General features: G+C 34.8%; 1 protein-coding gene across 1 annotated transcript in view; it reads left to right on the forward strand.

The window, feature by feature from the left end:
• LOC107588927 (tetratricopeptide repeat protein 28-like) overlaps nt 1-19,686 on the forward strand; it is a 293,102-nt gene that overhangs the window by 266,528 nt on the left and 6,888 nt on the right. Inside the window, exons 12-16 of the mRNA XM_016277179.1 lie at nt 2,568-2,745; nt 9,603-9,743; nt 15,286-15,430; nt 15,746-15,925; nt 18,513-19,021. Coding sequence (XP_016132665.1) covers nt 2,568-2,745; nt 9,603-9,743; nt 15,286-15,430; nt 15,746-15,925; nt 18,513-19,021 — 1,153 coding nt within the window. The remainder of the gene's footprint in view (nt 1-2,567; nt 2,746-9,602; nt 9,744-15,285; nt 15,431-15,745; nt 15,926-18,512; nt 19,022-19,686) is intronic.

The following is a 19,686-nucleotide window of genomic DNA, read 5'->3' on the forward strand; positions in this document are numbered from 1 at the left end:
AAAGAATGTTTAAAACAGTTAAAAAAAAATTTATAAAAAGTGAAAAAAAAAAAAAAAACCCCCCCCCCCCCTTTTTTTCTATTTTGCAATGAAATGTTGTTAATCAGAAAGCATGTCTAATTAATGGAAATCGTGAAAATTATACAATTTAACAACAATTTATTAAAAGTTTGACGAAAATTGCATTTTTAGGGCCTTATTCCATAAATTTTTCCCCCCAAAATTTTCGTTTTTTCCATTTTAATTTATCTGGATTCTGTTATAATGCTTTAATAAATTTTAATAATCAAAACACATGTCTAATCAGTTCAATTCGTAAAACTTTAACAATGTAATAATTTATTTAATCTATTAATTTATTTATTAATTTTTACAATAATAGGGCCCTATGGAATGTTTTATTTATACATTTTTTTCAGCAACACTATGTTGTTTCTTTTCATTTTTATGTATCTTTTTTATTAATTTTTTATGGACACTAGACCATATTGTGAGTTGATCAATTGAACAGGCCTACTTTTGATGTATTTATCCAAAATTTGTCAAAGTCTGTGGTATTCTGCATTCTAGAGTAATTCCATTCTATAACTGAATTCCATGATTCTGTGTGTGTTTTCCGTGGAAATTGTAGGATCCTAACACAGGTTAAAGACTAAGAGTGCAGTAGTGTGTGTAGAGGCGGTGATGTGGGTGTGGGGTGACAGAGGTGTCAGACAGACACAGCACACATCTGAACAGTTCATCAGAGCCCGATCCGGAGACACGCTGAGACGCTGTCTGTCTGTTTGAACACAGACCAACACAACACACAGCCCTGCCGCTCACATTTACACTAGCAGATCAATAAAGCTGAGGCCGTCACACACACTATTCTGTGAAACTGATGCCTTTCTCATATTCTAAAAGCACGTTTCTGTTAGATTTTAAGCATTTCATTTGACAAAATGCATCTTGAAGTGTTAAAAATTGCATTACACCATCTTAAGCTAAACTAGATGAGTATGATTTTTTTTTTAAGGTCACAGACTTCATGTTCATATTTTTCCAAATAAAATGTGCATATTTGTTAATATAGCAAGGACAAGTTAGAAACACAAGACAACAAAATTAAAGAGCTCTGTATAGCTCTATATATTTAATATTTTTGAAACTATCTATTTATACAGAATATTATTTTCAGTTAATTTTATTTACATTTTTTATTGTATTTTAGCTTAGCTTAGTTCATCTTATTTTTCTGACTCTTGTCATTTTTCAAACAAAATGTGCAAGTTGGAAACAGAACGAAATCCTACAACAAAGAAACAATTATTTGCTCAAATTTTCAGTTTCAGGAAAATAGCGTGCAGTGACACACACACATGCACACTCAGTTGATCGGTGTGTTTGTCGCTGTTGTATTCCTCACACCTCCTGTTCCCCGTGGCTTCATTGTGTCGCCTGCTGTTTGGTGAAGCTGGTAAAAAGCTGTGAATTAACGCAAAGCGGCAGTACCACCTGCCTCCATAATCCCACCCTCACAACCACACACACACACACACACACGTGAAACACACACTAAAGGGTGTTAGAGGTTTACAGTATATATATATATATATATATATATATATCAAATAAATGAAATATATGTTTTTATGTATTTGTGATGTATCTTTTCTTTAAAGTTTATGTATATAACATTTATGAACATATCTATTTGATTATATTAAATGTTATATTATATATATATATATATATATATATATATATATTGATTTTTATTTGTATTTTTTTCTCATAAAAGTGTATATTACATTTACATTTTATTTATTTTTTTATCGTTTTAAATATATAACTATAGCAAATAGTGTGTGTGTGTGTGTGTGTGTGTGTGTGTGTATATATATATATATATATATATGTTTTATGCAACATTATTTTAGTTTCAGATTTTTTTCATAAACATATCTGATTCTCGTAAGTTTTGAGAATACTTTGAAATAATCATTTTTGTCTTAGTTTTAGTATACTAAAATACACTGGACACTCACACGCGACTAAACACGTCTGCATCTTTCTGGACTTGAAGCTCATTTAATTATTCAAACCTTGACGTCTGTAACAGAAAGACAAGCTCACGTAATCAAACAGACATATGTCTGAAAGCGGGGAGTGCTTTTGCTCATTTACAATATTCACCTAACTAGATTTCAGCCTCTCGCAGGAGACTGCTGACCTTGACTCTAGTGTGGCTCTATATGGTATTCTATCTTCATTATTACACAAAGCACGCGCTTTATGTCTGAAGCACTGATGCTCTCAGGAGTTTGAGAGCGTTCGGTTCGGTCTGAACTCTTCTTGATGATTGTCTTACATCTGACCTTTAAGTTTGATCATTTTAAGATTAGACTCCTTTACCATGGTGAAATCTCTGTTAGTTGTAACCGCTCATGGCTTACTGCTTATAAAACATCACCAGCAGCAATTACATTTAACAATAATAATACTAATCAACATAATCAAAGTGTATTTAATTTCAGAGATTGTCTCTGTCCAAATCAACATGAGCTTTGCTCTCTGTCTCACAGGTATCCTGAAGTTTCATGAGGTGTATCTGGGTGAGGGAGCGTCGGATGGCGGCACGTCAGACTTCCAGGAGGGCAGCGGAGGCTCTGTGCCCGCGGGGGGCAGCTGTGGAGGCTCGTCTCTGGAGCAGCACATTGCTAACGCGCGGGAAGCTCTGGGAGTGGACTCATACTACAGCAGGTGAATGCCTGAATCACACGTTGCTGGGGTGTACTTGATGTTTGTTAGTACATTGCTAGGTTGTTGCTAAGGTGTTCTGGAATAATGTAATGATGTTAGAGTGTTGCTAAGTGGTTGTTATGGTGTTCTTACTGTTTGCTAGGGTGTTGCTAGGTGATTTCAAGAGTGTACTGGATGTTAGAACATTGCTAGGTGGTTGCTATGGTGTTCCTAGTGTTTTTAGGCTGTTGCTAGGTGGTTTCAAGAGTGTACTGGATGTTAGAACGTTGCCAGGTGGTTGCTATGGTGTTCCTAGTGTTTTTTAGGCTGTTGCTAGGTGATTTCAAGGGTGTACTTGATATTAGAGCATTGCTAGGTGGTTGCTATGGTGTTCTTAGTGTTTGTTAGACTGTTGCTAGGTGATTTCAAGGGTGTACTGGATGTTAGAACGTTGCTAGGTGGTTGCTATGGTGTTCTTAGTGTTTGTTAGACTGATGCTAGGTGATTTCAAGGTTGTACTGGATGTTAGAGCATTGCTAGGTGGTTGCTATGGTGTTCCTAGTGTTTGTTGGACTGTTGCTAGGTGATTTCAAGGGTGTATTGGATGTTCTAGGTGGTTGCTATGGTGTTCTTACTGTTTGTCAGGTTGTTGCTAAGTGGTTTCTAGGGTGTTCGGGATGTTAGAGTGTTGTTAGGTGGTTTCTAGGGTGTTGCTAGGTGATTTCAATGGTGTATTGGATGTTAGAGCATTTCTAGGTGGTTGCTATCGCGTTCTTACTGTTTGTCAGGTTGTTGCTAAGTGGTTTCTAGGGTGTTCGGGATGTTAGAGTGTTGTTAGGTGGTTTCTAGGGTGTTGCTAGGTGGTTGCTCATTATGAAAAAATATTAAAAATAGTATTGTGTTCGTTGTTAGATATTATGATATGATTTGTTAAGATAATTTTTGTAATGTTTAAACTTTGCAAATATACGTTTGCAAAACATTTAACAAAATTTAAAATCTCCCTTTGATCTTCAAGGATTTGTAAAATAAAAGAAAATTAACTAAGTATAGCGTCTTGTTAAATCTCTCTATTTTTGTTTGTTTTATGGTTTTATAAAATATGGATGGTTATGTTAAAAGGCATGATATAAGAATATGCTTTTCTCAATAAAATATTACAGTAAAAGTGCTGCAGAATGCAGCTGTGCTCATGTTAGTGTGAATGTCTGCGACCTCCTAAATATACCCTGATGGATGCGGTCATGTTGGTTAGCGGGGTTGAGTGTGCATGTGTGCGCATACATGCCCCGCAGGAAGCACATCTCAGCGCTCACCGATGCTGTCATACGCCGCAGCAGGGCTGGAGGCCACACCGCACTGATCTCTGGCTCTGTAGCACTAACCGGGTGGCAGCTGAGGAGTTATTCACCTCTCGCATGGAGGTTTCAGTGCTGCAGTGTTGAGTTCACTCTGACATGTAATTAGGTGAAGACACTGGCAGGTTTGGAGGAGCAGAATGCAGAGAGATGGATGGCAGAACGTCAGAAGCTCTTGGTGTGAATTAAGCAGTAGCCTGAAACAAAGGCCATTATTGTACACGCGTGGAAAGCCGCGAGTCTCTCATGCTGGTGCCAGCGCATTAGTCACTAGAGGTGTGATGGCTTCTCCCAGAGAGCTCTGCGCTCATCCCTGCCCATTAAAGGATAATTTAGCGCTTGACTGAGGGGCTACGAGCAATCTTTTCCACTTGGTTGGGTGCAATATGCCACCTTTGAAGACCCCATTCATTGTGCAGAAAGAAAGAGGCACGAACAGGAATTGTGATACCCGCGACTGGCTGCAATATGAGTGATTATGGCTCGTTTAACGAGACCTCTTGCACCCTTCCGTGTGTGTGTGTTGACTGGAGTGCCGCTCGTAAGATTCATCAGCATAACTTTGTGATTAATGCACAGTTTCAGCAAGATTGTTCATGTGAAAGCTGACCACCGTGAAGAGTGGTTGCCAGGTGCAAATGAGCCCAAGTATGATATTCTGGTCTCTAGATATAGATTGGATATGTTAGCCTGTTTAAACCTCTGCGTAGAAATTGAATTAGGAAATAAGGTTTAATACAACAAAGTATGTCATGTTGGAAGATATATAGAGTAAAAATAGGAACTATTAAGTCACAGTGTGATATAAGAAAATGTAATGTCATATTTTGAGATACAGTTTGTAAAGTCATAATTCAAGATATGTAACGATATACTAAGATATATAGTAAAATTATGAGATATAGTCAATTTAAGATGAAGTCACATTGTGAGATGTATATTATGAGCTGTATAAAGTAATATTTCAAGATACAGTATATGAAGTCATTGTGAGATAATATTATGTGATATATATGAAGTCAATGTGAAGTATTGTCATACTTATTCAAAAGTCATATTGTGAGATATATAGTAATATGTACAGAAATATTAGGTCATAATGTGAGATGTGAAGTCAGTTGCAAAATGTATATAATATTATGAGATATATAATCATATGTTGAGATAAAGCCATATTGTGAGATATATAGTAATATTATGCAAAATAGTCATATTCTGAAATATGAAATCAAAATTTGAGATATGAAGTCATGAGAGTCATGTGAGATTTGTGATATATATATAGTAATATTATGAGATATATAGTAACATTTTGAGATATGAAATCATATTATGAGATGTATAGTTATATTATCAGATATGTGAAGTCGCTATAAGATATATAGTAATATTATGAGATATATAAAGTCATATTTTAAGAAATAATTCATAATGTGATATATGAAGTCATGTTGTGAGATATGCAGTAATATTATATGATATACTGTATAGTAATGAGATATGTGAGCCTGGAGCACAAACCCAGTCTTAAGTCGCTGGGGTATATTTGTAGCAATAGCCTACATACAATACATTGTATGGGTCAAAATTATCGATTTTTTTTTATGCCAAAAATCATTAGAATATCAAGTAAAGATCATGTTCCGTGAAGATATTTTGTAAATTTCCTACTGTAAATATATCAAAACTTCATTTTTGATTAGTAATATGCATTGCTAAGAACTTCATTTGGACAACTTTAAAGATGATTTTCTCAATATTTTTTTTTTTTTTTTGCACCCTCAGATTCCAGATTTTCAAATAGTTGTATCTCGACCAAATATTGTCCTATCCTAATAAACCATACATCAATGGAAAGATTATTTATTCAGCTTTCAGATGATGTATAAATCTCAATTTTAAAAAAATGTACCGTTATAACTGGTTTTGTGGTCCAGGGTCACATATATTAATTTTGAGAAAGGAACTTTGAAGCAGATGAAAATCACATTTCAATATATATAAAGTCATATTTTGAGATATATGAAGTCATAATGTAAGGTATATTGTAACATTATGAGATACAGTACATGAAGTCATAATGTAAGGTACTGTATATAGTAACATTATGAGATATATTGCTTGTTTTATTATCCAGCAGGTGAAAATCATAAGCTATCATCCTCTCTTCAACAAGACACATGATTTGAGGAATCATTCATGTCTGTATCATAAGTGGTTTGCTTGTCATAAAAGCTGTGGTCTGAGGTATGCTTCATAAACCAATTCGGCCTAATTTGCAGAAATAAACTGCTGTGATGATTTATAATTAGCATATTATAGACTAATGCATTCTTATTGCTGCTTGTCTCAGCAGTAATGGCTTTCAAACGCATCTGCCGCAGACAGCGTGTTCAATTTTAGTCCGCTGGTAAACAGCTTCCGCCTACGCTCACGGTGTTACTCCGGAGGCGTAATCAAACTCAGACCCAGTGTGAACAACCTTAGTTAACCTACCTGATCAGGTTAGAGAGTCTCTCACTATAGGAAGGTTTTCCTTTCAGAGCATCCCCGCATATCTCTGCCTGCCACACGCGGCCTACGGCACTGTCTCCACATCTGAACTGAATCTTAATTTCCAAAGCACGCTTCCCAAACAGACCCGTCCGCGGCTGCATCCGCATCCACAGCAGCTCAGGTGCAGGAGAGCACGTGGACAGGTCGCAGATGCAAGCGCTCGCCCCACAACTGGGTCAAAGTCTGTCACTTTAAGCACAAATATATGAAGAGCAGATCTCATTCTCCGGCTCCTCCGGTGCTTTTCATTTCTGGTTGGCACCAAAATGAGATTATCCCCATCCTACAGTGTTGTACCATGACAAAGAATTCAATTAACATTTAAACAGGATTTGGGATGACTTCCGTCTCAAGAAGGAGTGCAACAGACCTCGGAACATGTTTGCGGAGATAAAGGCTGCAAAATGAGTAGAATGCTGGTGCTCTGACATCTTGGAATAGTTCAGAAATCTAGGGAAGAGGATTAGCAGACGTTCCCTTTCATTCTCAGAGCAAAGTGCTTAAACAAACACATGCTAACGAGCTATTCAGATGTCTGTAGAGAATTCAAATGTATTAAGATAAGTCATATTGTGAGATATAAAGTAACATTATGATATATATTAAGTCATATTTTGAGATATTATGTCATATTGTGAAATATATAGTCGTATTTTGAGATGAAATAAATTTGAGATATGAAATCATATGATATATATTCATAGTAATATGATATACAGGTGCATCTCAATAAATTAGAATGTCGTGGAAAAGTTCATTTATTTTGGTTGTGCCTCTTTTTCTTCCACACTTTTTCCTTCCACTCAACTTTCTGTTAACATGCTTGGATACAGCACTCTGTGAACAGCCAGCTTCTTTGGCAGTGAATGTTTGTGGCTTACTCTCCTTGTGAAGGGTGTCAATGATTGTCTTGTGGACAACTGTCAGATCAGCAGTCTTCCCCATTATTGTGTAGCCTAGTGAACCAAACTGAGAGGCCATTTTGAAGGCTCAGGAAACCTTTGCAGGTGTTTTGAGTTGATTAGCTGATTGGCATGTCACCATATTCTCATTTGTTGAGATAGTGAATTGGTGGGTTTTTGTTAAATGTGAGCCAAAATCATCACAATTAAAAGAACCAAAGACTTAAACTACTTCAGTCTGTGTGCATTGAATTTATTTAATACACGAGTTTCACAATTTGAGTTGAATTACTGAAATAAATGAACTTTTCCACGACATTCTAATTTATTGAGATGCACCTGTATATAAAGTTATAGTTTGACGTAAGTCATTTTGAGATATATAGTAAAATAATGAGACATATTAAGTCACATATTGAAACATTAATTCATATTGTGAGATTTAAAGTCATATTTTGAGATCTTAAATAAATGTGAGATCTGATGTCATACGATATATATTCATAGGAATATGATATATTTAATGTTACATTTTGAGATAAAGCCACATTGTGAGATATATAGTAATATTATGCAATATACATGATCCTGTTTTGAGGAATATTAAGTCAATGTGAGATTAGTCATATTATGAGATATATAGTAATATTACGAGATACAGCCGTATTTTGAGAAATAATAAGTTAATGTAAAATATGAAGTTGTATTGTGAGATATATAGTAATATTATGAGATATAGTCATATTTAGAGAAATGTTAAGTCAGTGTGAGATATATATTGTGAGATGTATGTAGTAGTATGAGATATATAGTCATGAGATGTATATAGTATTATGAGATATATAAAGTCGTTTAGAAATAATGTCATATAGTGAGATATATAGTAATATTATGCAATATATAGTCATAATGTGAGATATAATGCCATGTGATGTTTGTATGTATTTATAATATGAGATATATAAAGCTATATTTTGAGGTATATGGAATCATTGTGAGATGTGTATTAATATTATGCTATATGTTCATATTTTGAGATATTAATTCATCATGTGATATATGAATTCATTGTGAGATGTCATATTTTGAGATTTATTAAATCATAATGTTAGATATGAAGTCAGATGACATTGTATATACAGTAATTTGAGATATATAAAGTTATATTTTGAGAAATAGGGAAGACCTTTTCATTCTCAGAGCAAAGTTCTTAAACAAACAAACAAACGCTAACGAGCTATTCAGACGTCTGTAGAGCGTTCGAATCTCTTCACATCGACATGTTGTAATGCCATCTGATAATGTGTCCAAAATAATCAGCGGAACATCTGCGTCGTGCATTAGGTGCAAACGAAGCGCGTTTTGTGTGTAATTGAGGTGAGGTGAATAAAACGTATTAACCCAATAGAAGAATCCAAGTGTGTCGTCTCAGATGAGTCAGATTACTGGAGAGATCTGTTTTTTCATTAAAGCTAATCAGAGAAGTTTGCTCACGCGTTCCCCAGACGCAGAGAGACTCGTGAGTAATTATCTGTGATTGTGGCTGCCGTTGTGCTCGACTTGTCTGGTCGTTTATAAAATTGTTTCTGTTATTTTGCGTTGCATCTCAATGGACACTGTGAATGAAAAGTCAACAAACATGTGCATGTCTGGATATAAAAGCGAGTGTGTTTGACAGCGGTATTGATAAGTGGGAGCATTTCATCGCTCAGATGTTCTGCTTTCATAGCTGAGAAAACTTAATTGAGTTGTCCAGTTATGTTTCATTGAAATGTGTCAGAGAAATAAAAAATAGACACAAATGAGTCAGTAGAAACAAGTATTTCAGAGTCTTGTTGAATAATTGACTATATTATTTGGCAGACGTGATGCTTATTGTTTCATTGTTAGTTTTACATCATGAAATTATTCACTGAACTTGTTTTTTCATCAAAAAAGCAATTAAGCCGAGTTACTCTGCGGTGATTGTACCGTGTTTTGTACTCAACAGCTTCCCTCAACTGTGGTAAAATCACTGTAACACTTGTTGCTTGAATAAATCACATTATGTTCGGTGTTTCAGAGCTTGTTCCAGCAGCGAGACGGAGAGTGAAGCTGGAGACCTTTTGGACCAGCAGTTTGAAGAGCTCAATAATAAACTCAACTCAGTGACCGACCCGACTGGCTTCTTGAGGATGGTTTCCAGAAACAACCTCTTCAATAGGTCAGACACAACATTCATTATATAAAGTCTTTCTGAAAGTGTTTTTCAGACTAAAAAATTTTCTTTTTATTATAATGAAAGTGGACAAGGTCAAAATGACAAATAAACGCCATTAGAGTGTTATAAAAGGGGTTCAAATGAGTCGCTCGCTTTATTCTAAGGGTGCTTTCACACTTGGTTCGCTTGCCTGGTCCGAACCCGAGTTGGATTGCTCCCCCCTCCCCCTGCCCCCGCTGGACTGCGTTCATATTATTTTATTTGGGTCCGAACCGCGGTTGGTTTGCGTCATCAAGCCAGCAGCTGTTTACCCCGTTGCTTACGGCACTTACGAGAGCTGTATATCTCATTTCTGTTCGCCTTCAGTGTTCTTTAAAGCATTTGCAGTACATTCGTAAGACAGACGTAAGTGCCGTTATGTACCGAAGCTTTGTAAACAAAAGGAACGGTTCAAAAACTTAAATATATAAAAGTGCAGTGAGCAATGTTATGTATTTGCCGCCTTCTCCTGCGCCGTCATTACTAAGCAACGGGGTAAACAGCTGCTGGCTTGATGATGCAAACCAACCACGGTTCAGACCCAAATAAAATAATATGAACGCAGTCCAGCGGGGGCAGGGGGAGGGGGGAGCAATCCAACTCGGGTTCGGACCAGGCAAGCGAACCAAGTGTGAAAGCACCCTACGTCTTCTGAAGTTATATGATAGATTTGCTTGAGGAGGAGGCCAAAATGTAAGTGTTTTATTCACTGAAAATCCACCTTGGCTCATTCATGAGAGTTCATTAGACAAGTAGTGATCAAATTATTTATTGATCAAAAGAAGGATTCTAGAATTAGAAGTTGAATCTTTTAAATGAATCATTTGATCCAGGCCACAGAATCAGCTTGATTGATTCATTCACTGATCTGGTTACTGGAAGTAAAGACTATCAGTGAAAAACAAGTAAAAGTTTGGCCTGATTGCTTCAGAAGAGTTGAAATGTAGCTCATAAGTAGCCCTTTTTTGTTCCTAAAACTATTTTTCAAGACCTAAACATCAGGTCTGCAAAGGTCATATAAGCTGAGATACATCATAATTTTAATAAGCTTTCCAGTCAAGCTCCAAAATTACTAATAAACATGTCATAAAAGAGGTTCAAAATGACTCATTCACGATATTTCAAGTCTTCTGAAGTCATATGAGACATACGTGAGGAGCAGACCCAAATTTAAGTGTTTTATTCATGAGAAAAATATCTAGAACAAGATAGATTTACTTTTGTAGCATGTCATTTCTCAGTACATTTTCTTGTTCTAGATCTGTTATGTTTTAACATTTAACCAAAATAAACCATTTGATATTAATCTACAAGAAGAGAAAGCACTCAAATAGCAGATGAAAACCCAATCAACACCAAATAATTAATACAATTTTGGCTCATAATGGATCTAACATTTTTCTCAGTCTATTGGCAATAGAAATTGTGTTTTTCTTGTTCTAGATGTGGTTCATTTTGATATTAACCAAAATAAACCATTTGGTATTAATCTAAAGGAAGAGAAAGCTCTCAAATAGCAAAGAAAAACCCAGTCAACACCAATCAATTAAGCAATTAGTAAACATTAAACTCATAATAGATCTAAACGTATTTCTCAGTCCATTGGCAAAAAGTCCATTGGCAAAAGAATTGCCAATTTATTAACCAAAATAAACCATTTGGTATTAATCTAAAAGAAGAGAAAGCTCTCAAATAGCAAAGAAAAACCCGATCAACACCAATTAATTAAGCAATTAGTAGACATTATACTCATAATAGATCTAAACGTATTTCTCAGTCCATTGGCAAAAAAATTGCCAATTTATTAACCAAAATAAACCATTTGGCATTAATCTAAAGGAAGAGAAAGCTCTCAAATAGCAAAGAAAAACCCAGTCAATACCAAATAATGAAGCAATTAGTAAACATTTTGCTGGTAATGGATCTAAACTTATTTCTCAATCCATTGGCAAAAAATCCATTGACAAAAAAATTGTCAATTTATTAACCAAAATAAACCATTTGGTATTAATCTAAAAGAAGAGAAAGCTCTCAAAAAGCAAAGAAAACCCCAACCAACACCAAATAATGAAGCAATTAGTAAACATTTTGCTGGTAATGGCAGATCTAAACTCTGCCGGTGGGAAAGAGCAGCTCAGCCGGACGATAATTAGGGAGAGATAGTTCGGCATTCAGTCGAGTCCTTCACATCCTGATTCATTATGCGAGAAAGAGAGATGGTTATTAGCACTGAAAGAGGGGGAGGGAGGGAGAAATGTCAGCTAGGACAGGAACAGCGAAGATATGAGGCGAGGTTATGCGGTGCGTTGTTAAAGACGGGGTCAGAGCGGTCATCATTAGAGCCGTGCTCCTCATTAAGAGCTCTCAGCGCCGCACATCTCTCTACAGTATATTCATTAAAACAAAGAGCCGTCCCCGAGGGCCGTTCATTCCTCATCTGCCCTAATGAGCAAGTGTCATCACGTTAAACGAACAATTCAGCCAAAAATGATGATTATGGCATCGTTCACTCACCCTTAAACCTGTTTGACTTTATTTGCAAGCAGTGAGACTTTTTAAGAGTATCCTGCTCTTTTAAGTATAGTGGGCGTGAAGCATTAAAATGTCTTACAGGTGGTTCAAAATGTCTTATTCACTATATTTTGTGTTCTGAAGTCATATGATAGATTTGTTTGAGGTAGAGATACAAATTTAAAGGGGTCATATGATGCTTTTTTAAAGATCATTATTTGGTGTATTTGGTGTAACAGAATATGTTGACATGCTATAATGTTCAAAAAACACATTATTTTTCAAATACTGTACATTATTGTAGGTCCTCTATGCCCCGCCTCTCTCAAACGCTTAGTTTTCTACAAAGTCCCTCCTTCCGACAAGCGCAGTCTGCTCTGATTGGCCAGCTGACCCAGTGCATTGTGATTGGCCGAACACCGCAAGCACTCGTCGGAAATGCAACGCCCCTTACCATAATCGCGAGCTTCATCTTTCAAAATAAATGTAAAGACAGAGCCTGAAAGGGGAACAGAGTCGTGTGACAGACACAGTGATGAAGCTGGTATGTGTTTGCAGTACACAAGCCACGGTTAAGACAGCTGACTCCACTGTGATGTGTCCCTGTCTCTCTCTCTCTGTCTCTCACACACACGCGCGCGCACACACACTAAAGAGAAAGGAAAACTTGAAATCGCATCGTATGACCCCTTTAAGCGTTTTATTCACCGAAAAAATACACACAAGGATTCATGAGAAAAGTCATGATCCAAAGATTCATTAAAAAGATCCAACTCAGAACAATGATTCGTTGATGAATCAGGTATTAATGAATTCTTTTGAAACAGATCTTTAGAATTAGTGTGAATGATTCGTTCACTGATCTGGATTCACTGAAAGTAAAATTATCAGTGAACAATTTTTTTTTAAATTTCTACTGGAATATAGTACATTTATATCTAGTACTATTTTAGCAATTATAAATATTCTGCATTAGCTTTTTTAGATTTTCGTTTATTATTTTAATTTTAGTTTAAGTTTTACTTAACTTTGATAAAGAATATCTCTTTGGTTTTGAGACTTTAGTCTTTGCAACTTCAGGGATCTTATCTATGCACAATCAGCTTGTAACACTCCAAAGAGAAAGGAAAACTTGAAATCGCATCGTATGACCCCTTTAAGCGTTTTATTCACCGAAAAAATACACACAAGGATTCATGAGAAAAGTCATGATCCAAAGATTCATTAAAAAGATCCAACTCAGAACAATGATTCGTTGATGAATCAGGTATTAATGAATTCTTTTGAAACAGATCTTTAGAATTAGTGTGAATGATTCGTTCACTGATCTGGATTCACTGAAAGTAAAATTATCAGTGAACAATTTTTTTTTTTAATTTCTACTGGAATATAGTACATTTATATCTAGTACTATTTTAGCAATTATAAATATTCTGAATTAGCTTTTTTAGATTTTCGTTTATTATTTTAATTTTAGTTTAAGTTTTAGTTTGTCATTTGTAAAAAAATGTGTTAAAATTATTTTAGCTTAAAATAGGTTTTTTTAAAACAGTTTTTGTTATTTTATTACTTCTACTTAACCTTTTTTTTTCAGTCAGCTTATTTTAAGTTTTTTTAAGTTTACGTTTCTCATTGAATATTTATTTGATTATATTTCAGCTTTATTTTCGGTGTTTCGATTTTGAAGTAGCATTTATTTTTATATTTTCAGTTTTCATTTTAATTTTAAGTTTCAGTAATAAACACTAATGTTTATTAGTGTTTTTTCGCCCAGATTTGTTTTTAGTAATTTTAGTACTTCAACGTTACTTTATTGTATTTCAATTCGTTTATTTCAAGTTTTGTAAGTTTACAATTTGATTAAATATTTGTATTTTATTTTAGTTCAGCTTTATTAATTTTAATAGTAAAAGTGTTTTGATGTCATCTGTAATGTGATGTGTAGCTTCTGCCTTTATCCTAAGAGATCCACAGTGACGTGTGGGATTGCGGGATTGAAGCAGTAAAGCACTCGAGGCAAATCTCCAACGCACGGATATATGATAAAAAACACTAATGATCATTTCATAAAAGATAATAATCACAATAAACAGTTCCTCTACCAAGAATAATTAATAGTGTTATATTGTAAAAATACAATAAAAATAATAATTATAATTATATAATTAAATAATTATATAATTAGAATAAAATAAAAATAAATAAAATAATTATAATAATTAAAAATAAATAATATCTTAATTAAATCTTATAATATTTCTTATATATCTTATAATATTAATTATTATTATTATTTGTCATTAGTATACAATATCATTATTATTCAGTATAACACTTAATTATTCTTAATTACTCTTATTATTATTATTATTATTTGTCATTTTTATATAGTATAGCATTATTCATTATTATTATCATTTGTGGTTGTCAGTATACAGTACACTATTAATTATTAATATTTATTATTATTATTATTATTTGTACTGCTATAATTCTGTCTTTATTCTAAGAAGGTCGACTGTGACCTCTTTTTGTAACACATTATGTAACCTTTAACTAATATATTTTATTTAAGTTGCTTTCTGAGTGAACATGAACATGCCTCTCGAAACAAACTCGAGAGGAATTCGAAACTCATTAAAAACGAGTGCTACTGTTTTTCAGGTGTACATCCCCATCTAGTGTTTCAGTTTCATAGGACTCGTAGAGTCTCTGAGGTGGTGTGATATGGCTTTATCTTCTCCCATTCGTCACTATAAATGTCTTTGAAATAGCACACAACATACTATTTTTATGAAGAAAGTGTATACTCTATGCATACAGTATCATCCATTTTATTAAGCATCTTTTTCCTGATTTATTTGGATCTGACTGCCAAAAGCTAAGATTTTTAAACAAAAGCGAATGAAATCACTGCATACTACTTGACATGCAGTTTTAGCTGTACAGTATGTACTGCGCAGCACACATCAGTGTGTTTGTGGTGTGTTTTCAGGAGTTGTCAGAGCATGACGAGTCTCTTCAGTAACACGGTGTCTCCGGTGAAGGAGGGCTCCTCGTCTCTGTCGTGCCGCGCCAGTGCGCTCAGCAAACCCCCATTACGAGCCCTTTACGACCTGCTCATCGCCCCGATGGAGGGGGTACGACTGCACTCACACTTCACTAATGTTCAATAAATAATTACATTGATTAGTAATAATACTCACAGTAAATAAGTTGTCCACTAAGTAATAGTTCATTAATTGGTTTGTAGCAACATTTTTTATATTTATGTATAGCATTTATTATATATTTAATGTAGAACCCAGTGTTTTGTTTGTTTATTTTTTTCACTAACTTAATGTTGGTTATTCTTTTATTTTTAAACCCATTTTCTGATATATATATATCCGATATTTATTGGCTTGCTCAGTGTAGTTTTGAGTATGTAATGTGATTTTTCTGGTTCTCTGCAGGGTCTGATGCACTCCAGCGGTCCGGTCGGCAGACACAGACAGCTGGTTCTGGTTCTGGAGGGCGAGTTGTATCTCATCCCGTTTGCGCTGCTGAAGGGAAGCTCGTCTAATGAGTATCTGTACGAGCGGTTCAGTCTCATCGCCGTACCGTCCATCGGCAGTCTGGGGAGCACGGCTAAAGTAGGCACAGTTCTGACAGACATGTACCATTTATACCATTATTTTAATATTATTTATATACTGTTATGTATTTATTAATATTTTGAATTTAATATTTTAATATTAGCTTTTATTTTTATATTTTCACTTTTCATTTTAATTTTAATTTTACTGTTAGTAATTTTAAGTGCTTTTTATTTTTCATTTTTGAGTTTTTTTTTTTTTTTGTAATTTATGTTTAGCTTTAATTTATATCACTTTTTCAGTTTTAGTAATTTTAGTACTTTAGTACTTATTTCAGTTCATTTCCAAGGCAACATTGCTAATTATCTAGTTTTCATATTTTATTTTATTTTATGTTTATTATTATTATTAGGGATGCACCGATACTGGTATCGGTATAGGGCCCGATACTGAACTCCTGTACTCGAAGTCGTGCTCGTTAAAATACCCCGATACCAAACACCGATACCACACAGCATGCGATAAGTGCCGTATTCAGACAAAGAAACACCGACAACAGACAGCAGAATGGTTATTAGAGATTAAGGATGTCTACGAAGTATATGTATGCAATGAATATAATGTTAAACATTCAATTTTAACGCCTGTATAGCTGATGTGTGCGAGTTGATGAGCAAAGCGCCCTGAGTGGATTGAACGCGCGGCGGCGCAGATGCGCGAGCTTGTCGAGTGAATATATCTTTCTCACAGACATCACTGGAAAGTTTGTAGTTTGGTCGGATACGTCAAAAACAAGTAAGTAAAACAATGCACAAGTTACTTAACGGTAGGGAGAGAGAGAGCGCGCACACTTCTGTTGTGTGATCTTTGATGTTCACTCACTTAGCACACGCATCATTTGGATTAAAACTAAATCCTAAAAATAAGACCATTTATAGTGGCATTCACTATAAACATCATTTATTTTCAACCTTAGGCATACACGACTTTCTGGTGAAAGTGAATCTAGCAGCCTGTGTGAAATGCGCTAGGCTGTACTATTGTGCACCAGTACAAATACCTGCACGCGTTGTGTGTTTTGCTTGCTTCATGAGTGTTTCTGCATTATATGAGAGGTTTTGGAATATAAATCGCAGCACGTTTCAGATGAAAAAAACGCGACTTCTATTTCTGCTAAGCCGCTGCAATGGAGCAGCTCTACTGCTATTAAATTAAAGATGATGTACCATGGAGCAAAAAAAAAAATGAACAGTGAAAGTAACAAAAACTTGTAAAATACATTTCAATGGGCATAATTAAGTGTGAAAATAACTGAAGTATATACAGTCAAACCAAAAATTATTCAAAGAGCAGATATCATTTTTGATATTTTTTTACTAGTGGGTGCAGGACACTATAGTTCATTTATATAAGTGAGGATAGCAAAATAAAGTAAACTGTGACAAATTATACCCAAAAATTCTTCATACAGTGGACTACCAGTAAATTTGATTATTCAGACCGAGTCTGGGGAAAAACATTGAAGTTGAGGTTTGCATGAAGCTGGATAACAGCATGCTCAGGAGACTACAGGCTGTCATTAAGGCTAAGGGTTGCCCGACTAAGTATTGATAGTTGTGTAAATACTGTCATACTAACAGCCGTCTTGATTTTTGGTTGATTGTAATCTATTACATACCTTTCTATCAAAGTTATCTAGCATTATCAAGCTGAATTTGTTCTGACATAGTTTAACTCTGAGTTCATATTTTATTACCATTTTCTAAACTGTAGCGAATAAATTGTGATAATGTGAGAAATGTTGAAGGTGTCTGAATACATTTTGGTTTGACTGTATCTATTTGATAAATGAAGTTAACCAACTAACATTATACATACTCCTTTGGTTTCTGTACCCAATATTTAAAAAATTTACAAATGCAAGAAAAAAATCGGTATCGATACTCGGTATCGACAAGTATCAAAAATACTTTTAAAAAGTATCGGTATCGGGCAAGTACTGAAAAAAGTGGTATCAGTGCATCCCTAATAATTATTATTATTATTATTAAACTCTTTTGAGCATTTTTGTAATCACTTTTGATATGTATTTTTCGGAACCTTTGGTTTTATTCATCAAGTCCAAAATAATAATAATAATTTACTGGATTATTGAAAATAGGAATTTTCACATGGTTATATATTTCTAATTAGCTTTGACATATCTCTTTCAGTTTTAGTTTTAGTCATTTTGGTACTTCAGTTTATTTCATTTATTTATTTCAGCTAGTTGCCAAGGCAACCTTTCTAATTTTCTAATGTAATATTTTTGTTTTATTTTATTTTATTTTATTTTAGCTGTATTTAAATTCACAAAAACAATTTTAGTAGTTTCCACTGATATATACTACTATGTGCCTGATAGTCTCTTGGTTCATTTCAAAGACTAATAAAGCAATAAGGCATATGAGATATAATAAGGCTACAGTGATTTTACTGTGATTAACGAGTGTGGTTTGGTTTGGTTTGACTTGTGGATTTAAGTTACATCAAATGTAAGAGTACACCGAATTACGAAAATAAAGGGAGCATCAGCAATATGCAAAATATTAATTTTACCTTAAATGTTTTGACCCACAAACTCACCTTGTCTTTGTCTCTTCAGGTTCACCCTCGGCGGGCCGGTCCGATTCTGTGTAATGGAGGAAGCTCCATGGCCGCAGTGGTGGGGAATCCTCGGCTGCCGCCATCGGTGATGGACCGCTGGCTCTGGGGTCCGATGCCCACGGCTGAGGAGGAGGCTCACATGGTGGCTGATCTCCTGGGCTGTCAGCCGCTGGCCGGTCCCGCCGCCACCAAGGAGCGGGTGATGAGTGCCCTCACGCAGGCCGAGTGCGCCCACTTCGCCACGCACATCTCTTGGAAGCTGGCGGCTCTGGTCCTCACACCCAGCCAGGATGCCAGCTCCGGACCGGTGGCAGCGGCTCCCAGCGGAGGAGCAGGAGGTGGAGAGAGCGGAGTCAAATCCAACTACACCATCCCGGAGAGTCTGCGCGTGCCGGACGACGCCAGCGATGCCGAAAGCATCTGTGACAGCCCGCCGCTGCAGGAGTTCCTGCTCACCGCAGCCGACATCCTCGATCTCAGGCTGCCCACAAAACTAGTTGTGCTGGGGTCAGTAGACCAGTGACATTTATGTATCATTGAGATACTATTGTATTTTTTATAATATTTGTAATTAGGTTTTGTTTTGTTTGTTTGTTTGTTTGTTTTAATTTTAGTTCATGTTTTAATAATTTTGTTGCTTTATTATATCTATATAATTTAATTTTTTTATTTCAGTTTTAGTTTATTTTATCATTTTATTTATATATATATACTGTCAATATATACTGTCAACTAAATCAACTGGAAAATGTCCAGAAATTTTTTCGTTTTGAACTTTTTTTTTTTAGAAAATCACAAACTTTATTTTGTGTTATAATTATTTATAATTATAATTATTTTTGTGTAATAATTATTTAATTGTTTTGTTTGTTTTTATTTTTTAATTACATAACGTGAAGCAAATTTGTTCTAACCTTTTTGTTTTATTTTGTCTGATCTTTTTGTTTAGGTTCACCAAGGTTCAAATAAAAACAAATAATTATTTAATTTAATCTAATTACATTGAATTTAATTACTTTTTATTTTATTATTTATTCTAAGCAAAATTAGGCATCTTTTAATATATTCATATTTTAATAAATTCATGTAGGCATATATTTAGTATGAAATAAATATAATTCACTTTCTTTGAATTCATGTAATTCATTAAGTCATTATATATATATATATAT

The sequence above is a fragment of the Sinocyclocheilus grahami genome, unplaced genomic scaffold (genome assembly GCF_001515645.1).
Source record: "Sinocyclocheilus grahami isolate Dianchi unplaced genomic scaffold, SAMN03320097.WGS_v1.1 scaffold110.1, whole genome shotgun sequence".
NCBI classification, from domain to species: Eukaryota; Metazoa; Chordata; class Actinopteri; order Cypriniformes; family Cyprinidae; genus Sinocyclocheilus; species Sinocyclocheilus grahami.